This window comes from Dufourea novaeangliae, unplaced genomic scaffold, assembly GCF_001272555.1.
Source record: "Dufourea novaeangliae isolate 0120121106 unplaced genomic scaffold, ASM127255v1 scaffold14, whole genome shotgun sequence".
Taxonomy (NCBI): domain Eukaryota; kingdom Metazoa; phylum Arthropoda; class Insecta; order Hymenoptera; family Halictidae; genus Dufourea; species Dufourea novaeangliae.
In genome coordinates, this window is record NW_015373890.1 from 2,692,621 (window position 1) to 2,701,535 (window position 8,915).

Below are 8,915 nucleotides of genomic sequence, written 5' to 3' on the forward strand. Positions count from 1 at the left end.
GTAATAGAATCGTTCACTGAAAATTAAATGTTCGGCTATTCGCAACCGATATACTTGTAGTAATTTCGCTGATTATTTAACATCGTATTTATTTGCAATTTGTATTATAAGTGCAAAATTCATATTAAGTTCAATGTATTAACGTGCCCCGTTACGTTATGTGTACGAGTGTGTGCCTTTACCTTCGTTTAGAATATTTAAATTTCATTTGAATCAGTTTATAGATAGTATATTATCAGTTTAATTATAGATAAATTTCTACCACTGATTTGGATAAATATATTCTAGCTCCGTTGTTAAGAGCGACGACATTTTCTTACAATGTACGTGGATTGTTTTACTGTTTGCAGGTTATGTTTATTTGTATGTTAGGGCATACGACTTTCATAAATTTTATTGTATTTTCTTTAAGAATGGAGTCTCGGACAGAATTTAAAATCAAATCTCCTCCGACCGATGCAATTTCGGCGGTTGAATTTGGGCCGAATTCAACGCAATTTCTTCTTGTCTCTTCATGGGACAGTACAGTCCGATTGTATGATATTCATGCTAACACTATGAGATTAAAATATAATCATGATTTACCAGTTCTAGACGTTGCATTTCAGGTAATCATAAATTCATTGATGTCGTTTCGATCAATAGTTTCAATGTAACAATGTATTTATTGTATAAGTAAATCAATTATTGCATTCATGTTTATCTGAAACATAAAAAAAGCAAAAGAAAAAGAAAAGTATAACTTTGACAGAATAATGTAAGGTAAAGCTCTGTGTGGTAAAAAAACATGACAATTAAGGAAGTGAAACAAAATTATATGTATTTCTTTAAACATACATGTATAATGCCATACATATTTATAATACAGTTTCATTGGTTTTGTGCTTAGCATTATTGTTACATATATATATGTGTGTGTGTGTGTGTGTGTGTAAGCTAATGGGATTTCTTAATTTCTTGTAATTCTGTAATTAAAATTTATTATTACATAGGATGCTGTTCATGCTTATAGTGGAGGTTTGGGAAATACATTAAAAATGTATGATATCAACAGCAATACTGGTACGAGTAATTGTTCATTTATTTATATTAATACTTAGCCAACTGAATGGGAAGATCTCTCCTCTTTGAAGTAAGTTGCTGCATGATCAATTGGGGAGATCTCCCACTTTTTCCTAAGCAACACGTTGCCTCCTATTTTGTACATATCTGTTTCGAACGCCACTAAACTTGAAAAAAATACTAAAATACGTTTTTCATTTTTAATTTTATTTAAATTATGTAATTTTTCTTTAATTTTATGTTTTGCATAAACTACAAAAAGTACTTAATTATGTTATTTATTTTTTATTTCATGTTTTGTATAAACTACATGTAATATAGGATCATTTACAACAAGCCTGATCTATCCACCTAAATTATGTTTATATGTTCTTTTTGTCTTTCAAGAAGTGAAGATTAATCTTTGCTACTTTCGAAAAGTACATGGTAGAAAGCATATGGTTAGGCTTTACACGCGTGGTTGGCTAAGTGTTAACACTGTAGAACACAGGAATCACAGACATATATTTTCTTATAGAATCAGTGATGGGAACGCATGATAAACCAATTAGAAAAATTGAGTATTGTGCTGCAGTAAATGCAATATTAACTGGTGGTTGGGATGCAGCAGTAAAACTTTGGGACCCTAGAACACCCACTTGCGTGGGTAGTTATTTACAACCAGATGTTGTTCTTGCTTTGTCTGTGTGTGGGGACAAGTTTGTAGTAGGTACAGCTAAACGAAAAGTTTGTATTTGGGATTTGAGAAACATGGCTGGTATGTTTCAAAGACGTGAAAGTAGTTTGAAGTATCAGACACGTTGTATCAAAGGCTTTCCTAATGAACAAGTAAGTTTAATTTTTAAGGGCTTCATAAAGAACTATTTGAAGCAGTATGTTATTATTCCAATTACTTTCAGGGATATGTTCTTAGCAGTATAGAGGGCCGTGTTGCTGTTGAATATCTTGACACTACACCAGAAGCGCAGAAAAAGAAATATGCATTTAAGTGTCACAGGATAAAGGAGAATAATGTAGAACATATATATCCAGTGAATGCTATTAGTTTTCATTCAACATACAATACATTTGCAACTGGTGGTTCAGATGGATATGTGAATATTTGGGATGGTTTTAACAAAAAACGTTTATGCCAATTTCATAGATATAATGCTGGTGTTGCTGCCCTTAGTTTTAGTCACGATGGATCTGTACTTGCAATAGGTGTATCATATTTGAATGAAGCTGAAATTCCACCAGGTGGTAAAGATGAAATTGAAATTTATATTAGATATGTAAATGACCAGGAAACCAAACCAAAATAATATATTATTGTAAAATAATTTTTCACAAAAGTAATAGATTGAAGACTTTTAAATTGTACCTTGCTTTATTAAAGCAGTAAGAATCGAACGTTAAAGCCTTCTCACAGAAATTGCTCCATTTGTAATGTATATACCGACAGCGTTGTATTTTACATTTTTATATCTTAAATAAGTGACGACTGTTAATCATAAAACCGCTACAACGTAAACAACAACCTGTTCAGAATTATTAGGCTAGTCAATTATTAATAAAATGTTTTTTGTAAAAAATATTTTTTTATTTAACAGAATGGACTAATTAAACAGTATTTTACAAACTAAGTCTTAGTATGTTCTACTATCTGTAATATATTCTGTAAAAATTATTAACATTGTGGCAAAGACATACTGACATTATAAATATTATTTCATTTTTAGAAAATCTCATTGCATTGCTTTGAATACTTAAAATATTTACAATAGTTGACTTTAAGTGAGTAGAAACATGTTATTTGAATTAAACTATTTTCAAGTAAAAATGAATGTTATAATGCAACAATTTAACATATCCGTTATAAACATATTAAACAATTAAGTACATTTATTTGAGAAATGAATACATCAAAAACTTTTGCTTAAAAAAAAATATACATTTAAAACATTGATTTCTTAAATTAATATTTTTATTGGATGATCAATCGGAATTGATTAAACCTTAACATGTTTTACAATGCATAGTAAAGTTTAAAAATAATATTTTGAGTATGTACAAGATTAAAATAACTTGGAGCTCCATAAAAATATAAAATTACTACAAATTATGATATAAAAGCATTAAGTATTGTGAAAAATGTTAGAGATAGTTTGCTCCTTTACAAATAATTGTGTAGTCTGTAATATTGCACATTATATTTACGCGATTATTGTCAGGATTAGTTGTTTTTAAAGCATGCCATTACATTTTGCGAAATTTAGAACTTCTATTGAAGAATCTACAGTACAAACAAAATGATTGTTTGTACATAATTGTTTTCCACAGTTATTTTAATACAAATGTTAAAATACTAAGGACAGTATGTGCCGTTACATAACAAAGAAAAATATAAATTCCGATTCATTTTTATGCAGTTATTCTCTAAATTATCTAATTAAGAAATTTTAGTATGTTGGCACACACACACACACACACACACACACACACACACACACACACACACACACACACACACACACACACACACACACACACACATATACACACGCACAAAGGCGACTATATCAATACAACTGAAATCATGTTTCAAATAAAACATGCCGATTGAAATGAATATTTGCGCAATAAGTCTTCATTGACTTAAATGCATAACTACCTCACATGCATTTTTAGCTGTTTAACAGTTTTTATATCATTTGAAATAACAATATATATACAGTAACAATTTGTACTAGTGCCTCCCTGTCTTTTCAGATGTGTCCGTTGCAAAATAGTATAATCTCATCAAATTAGTACAGCCATGACTTTGTATGTAACAGTTTTCTTGCTTTTTATTAGATTTTATGCGAATTTATATTTTGAAGGAATTTCCGTGTAATAAAAGTACATTTACTTTTTACCTACAATTAGATGCCTTATGGTAACGGATAATTAACAATATTTCTCTTCAGTTTCTGTAACTGTACGAATTATTTTATAATTCTGTTATACTAATTTGGTAATTTGGTTGGAGAAGCAATAACTTTCCTTAACGTATCGCGAATGGTATCATGTGTTGCAAAACTAATTCCTACTGCGATCGGGCCCTTTACCCAATTCATGCTCAGTCCCTTATAAAAAGCCATTAGACCTTCTTCTCTGAAAACATACGAAAATTACGTGTAATATATATATTTTGTTTTCACTATAGAGTACAACTATACTATGAAAAACGATATGTTTATCTTTGTAATTTCTATTATTTCACTTAATATATGGATACAGGATGTTAATGAAGTTTTGATCCCTACAAACATTCTAGCTATCATGTTCTAGAATGTAATACAACAAAATATTCATTCACTATAACGTTACTATAGCGTGATTGAATTTCTGTAATATACTTCTTGAAAGAGAATGCATTTTTTTATAAACCTACCTGTAAATTTTTCTTATGGTAGAACCAATAGTATGATAATGCTGGCCCTTGATTGCCGAAGTCTGCATTCTCCTCCGTACGATGTCCAAAGGGTAGCTGCTAGTCTGAGCAACCATTCCGGCAATGCCGCCACAAATCAGTGATGTCGAGAACCCAGGAATAGCCACCGTGTACACTGTTCATCGACACGTAGCCATCATCGAACATGAAGCACGCACTTGAAAAACGCCGCCATCGGACTTGTTTCGACAAGCGTCGCTATTAAAGTAAGTACCGTCCCAATATCGGGAGAAACAGCCCCGACGTTTCCCACAGGGTACCCTGCTTTACGATCATACACACGAGCCACTCTCGTTCGTATAAATCACGATCGTTTTCGTTTACGTGTAAGCACCGTCACGGCGTCAAACAAGTTTTTGTGAAAGAACCGACTCACCAGTCAGCATGTTCCTCAGGAGGTCATACGTGAAGAAACTGCAGCCGGCATACGGAATAACGCCGAGTAGTGTTGCAGTGAATCCACGGTAATAAGCCATCATTCCTTCCTCCACATAAATGCGTACAAAAATTTGACGTAGGGTTTTGTATTCAGCCTTCTGTGTCACAGCCATTCTTGCCCTCATCAGATCCAGAGGATACGTTGTACCTTGAGATGTTATACCAGCCAGTGCACCAGCTACGAAATTCAGTCCTGGTTTTTCCCTGTGTATGTTCGAGTTGTATTATTAAACATAATTATCATATACAAAGTGGGCAAGAACGGGTGGCACAATCGGGGAGGAGAAAAAATTTGTTCATATGATGCTTCGTTTTCGAGATAATCGAACTTAAAGATTTATCTAACATGTATATACCCTGATAATTAGTTGCATATAAGTTTTGAGCAAATTGCTAGCAATAAATGACAAAAGTTGTCTAATAGGCCATAGCCATCTGTTTTCGCATTTGACTTGGGTTAAGAGCAAAACTGGAACAAGGTTTGGACAAGCCAATTTGCTGCATATGTTGCTACCAATGGGCGCGTAAGGTGTTTATAGCAAATCTTGCATCAAACTTATAGCCATAACTTTATAACAGGCATTGGACAAAATTTGGCTTTGGCTGACTGGGTATCTAATTCGTTGTGCAATTTGTGTTGACAGTAAATGGAAAGGGAATGTAAAGAATGATAAAGAACTACTGAATGTAGAACAACTCCTTATTTAGTTGTACCACCTGCTCTGACTCATCCTGTATAATTGACAATAGACAAATAGCGGAATTGTAAATTAGATAAATACATAGAGTAGAAGTTTTACGTATCATGTTCTGCAGTGACCTAAAGTTAACATTTACAATTTCACTATTTTTCTATCATTAACTATACTGTAGTATAACTTAATTTTTAAGCATTTTACATATTTTAATCGTAAGTTTCCTATTCTTAAAGGCAAAGATATTATTTAAAAAGAAATATTATGTGTTTTATATGCTATACTTTACATTCAACTATGATCATCTGACTTCAACTTTGGAGTACCTTACCTTTCTGATCCATTTACTCCTAGAATTCTTTTCCACTGTTCATGAGCTGTGAATTGAACAGCAGAATATGGAATAATTCTGACCATTGTTGCACTATTTCCACGCCATAAGCTAAGTAGACCTTCTGTTTTAAGTGTATTTACTAGAAATTGAATTGCTGCTCTCGCAGAGTATGGCTTTTTTGAAATTTGGAAATTAATTTTTGTGCGGTCCAGAGGTGCTATCGTTGTTTTTGCCAATGCACCTGCAATAGCACCAGACACCAAACTTGTCCATACCCTTTGTGTATTCGAAATGCCATCACTTCCAATAGATTTTCCTTGTTTTTCCTAAAATATATAATGTAATGTATAGTATAAATGTAATATAATATAGTTTAACATTAGATTTTCTATTAACTGAAATTTAGATATGCAATGATATCCAGATTTGTACAAAACAATCTATTTAATACTGGACTTAGCAAGTGATTATTTTTATTTAGAAAAGTTAATAAGTCATTTCAAGAGAGAATGGTTCCAAATAATATTGACAGTAATTAGTAAATATTTAAATGAGTAAATGAAAAATATTTTTAATAAAATGTTTTATTCCTTACTATGACTTCTGTACTTGTCTCCATTAAAGGAGGTGAAGCAGTTTGTAGCATGGATATCGCCCTTGTGTCTGATAATACAGACATTTGTATTCTTCCAATAACTGCTTGACTACTTTCAACTGGATGAGGTATTGTATGCCCACACATGTTCTTTAATTCATTTTTAAGTTTCACGAATCTGACTTATTTGTTTGACCATATAATATCTTTCCAGTCACTTCTGTAAATAAATAGAATTTAACAGAATACATTATTGATAATTATGTAATTTTACATTTAAAAATTTTATAATTTGGTATTGGTTAATTTGTTTGTAAATTTTTTGTTGAACGAATGAAGACATAACAAGGAAATGACACTGCATAAAAGTGTGGAAACCTTGAATGGTTATCTCATAAATGCAAATGATGCTTTTCAGATTATTTTTAACCTCAGTTGATTGTATTGTTGGCAATACATGAAGCAAACACAACATGTTTGTTTTGAACTACACTTCAAGATAACTTTACACATGTGACATTACACATTTAATTAATCTCACTCTATTTTTAAAAAATTTTTGTACAGAAATATTTGATAGGCAATGTAATGAATATTATACATATTTATTTTTTTTTCAGAGTATATCTGGTGTTACTAGCCATGAATTATAATATAACAATTAAATTATTTTGAAACATACATAGTAAAGTTAAACTTAATCTAAGCATTTTTGTATATGAATGGGTTATCTTACATGCTGATTTTTATCATCATTATCACATATTGACATAATATTATCTACGCCTCAATGAATTTCCAATTACAGAAAATAAAACTACATAATACAACAGGAAAATTAATTCTAAACAAATTTATACAGGATTGTCATATTTCATGAAAATATAAATAATATAATGAAACACCATAAAATATTGCATTTCGTAAAATACAGTTCCTTTTTCAGTCATAAATTTGTAAAATTCGGTTTGTTAATCATAAAATTAATGTATCTTTACCTTTATATTTATATAAGTATTATTAATTAAGAATGATATCAAATTTTTTATCATTAAGATATAAATGCATATTAAACCAAAATTATTTTAATAATATAAAAGTTAAACTTATTTGCGTTGGCATTAAAGTATGAACTTCATTTTTATAAATGAAAAATATATTTTAATAAATCGCACATTGTTTGATTTATTACTTAAATATTATGCCTTTATCATACTGTTTTTAGCGACATTGTATGCACAAACTTTCTTAGTAACATTAAATCAAATTAAATTTTTCCTGAATCAAAAGAAGTTTATGTACTTTCTGTTGACCTCTACAATGTTCAATTTCTTTCATTACCGTTTAATAAATATTACTTGTCTATTAATGCAATAAAAAAAATTGGTTACTTACATAATGTGTATCGGCAATGTATTGTGTAAAATAAGTGTTTTATTAAGGGATTTCAACATAATGTTTATTCTCTAATAATTAAGTAAACACGAAAGGAATATCAACAATTTACGTCTGCATACTGATATCAAGTCGTTACATGGTTTGAATATATTGACTGAATTACAATAATATCGTAAAGTTTTCAGTTAAAACCGATTGATAAAAAAGGATTCCATGCTTAAATTGTTTTTCCTGTCATGGGCGTAAGTACATCCTGTGTTTTATTTTAAGTTCCTCATCTACACTTTTGCATGAATTTGAATTCATTTGAAGCTATTTAACTATAGTTTATGCTACATTATTCTGCAGGAACCAAATGTTAAGAATTAAATAACTTTATGCGTGACAAAATCAATTAACCAAATAAAGAGACAGTTACCTTTATCAATTGTATGTGAGAAAAACCGCCACGACGAAGATTCTCGTTCTTTAGGAAACTGAATACGGATAATGGCATTCGGTACTGTTTAAAGTACTTCACATTATTATAGGTATAGGTGCCTTAGAAACTTGATTTATCATTATGACCACTCTGCTCCCTATGAATCCTTTCGCGCAACTGACACTGAACTGTAACTACACCACAATGTCATTTCTGCTCAGCACGTACGTAATGTACACCGACATGTTGACTTCACATGTGCAAAACTCATCCCAGTCCTTCAATTACAAATGAAACAAATACTTCTGCATCTGACCTTCGGTCGTATTCGGTTATGCTTCCTAGAGGGCAGTACTGATAAGTGCAATGAATTATTTGAAACCACATTTCGAAGCCTGGGTATAGTTCAGAACCCTTACGGGAATACTCTTCAGAGTTACAGAGAAAAAAGGTACTCGCAATAGATTTAAATACTAGTTGAATCTCTGCATTAAATA

The 8,915-nt window shown here is 31.0% G+C and overlaps 2 protein-coding genes across 2 annotated transcripts; one reads left to right on the top strand and one right to left on the bottom strand.

The window, feature by feature from the left end:
- The first annotated feature begins 150 nt into the window (after positions 1–150).
- Positions 151–2,595, top strand: LOC107186516 (mitotic checkpoint protein BUB3). Its single transcript, XM_015574403.1, has 5 exons — positions 151–323; positions 413–608; positions 993–1,062; positions 1,580–1,890; positions 1,962–2,595. The coding sequence occupies exons 2-5, from the start codon at positions 414–416 to the stop codon at positions 2,364–2,366; spliced, it is 981 nt and encodes a 326-aa protein (XP_015429889.1). The 5' UTR covers positions 151–323; position 413; the 3' UTR covers positions 2,367–2,595.
- Positions 2,596–3,801: 1,206 nt separating this feature from the next.
- On the bottom strand, positions 3,802–8,560 carry LOC107186574 (mitochondrial coenzyme A transporter SLC25A42). The gene is made up of 6 exons (XM_015574474.1): positions 8,416–8,560; positions 6,600–6,819; positions 6,002–6,330; positions 4,914–5,179; positions 4,478–4,652; positions 3,802–4,197 (listed from the first exon to the last, which is right to left on the bottom strand). Exons 2-6 carry the CDS (start codon positions 6,744–6,746, stop codon positions 4,050–4,052), a joined length of 1,065 nt encoding a protein of 354 aa, XP_015429960.1. The 5' UTR covers positions 6,747–6,819; positions 8,416–8,560; the 3' UTR covers positions 3,802–4,049.
- Positions 8,561–8,915: the final 355 nt, after the last annotated feature.

What these genes read in the sequence shown, in the direction of transcription:
- LOC107186516 (XM_015574403.1), top strand. Translation starts at nt 414, where the DNA reads ATGGAGTCTCGGACAGAATTTAAAATCAAATCTCCTCCGACCGATGCA. An exon ending in TTCTAGACGTTGCATTTCAG is followed by an intron (nt 609 to 992) that starts GTAATCATAAAT and finishes ATTATTACATAG; the next exon opens with GATGCTGTTCATGCTTATAG. An exon ending in AAGGCTTTCCTAATGAACAA is followed by an intron (nt 1,891 to 1,961) that starts GTAAGTTTAATT and finishes AATTACTTTCAG; the next exon opens with GGATATGTTCTTAGCAGTAT.
- LOC107186574 (XM_015574474.1), bottom strand. Translation starts at nt 6,746, where the DNA reads ATGTGTGGGCATACAATACCTCATCCAGTTGAAAGTAGTCAAGCAGTT. An exon ending in AGACAAGTACAGAAGTCATA is followed by an intron (nt 6,331 to 6,599) that starts GTAAGGAATAAA and finishes TATATATTTTAG; the next exon opens with GAAAAACAAGGAAAATCTAT. An exon ending in ACCATAAGAAAAATTTACAG is followed by an intron (nt 4,198 to 4,477) that starts GTAGGTTTATAA and finishes GTATGTTTTCAG; the next exon opens with AGAAGAAGGTCTAATGGCTT.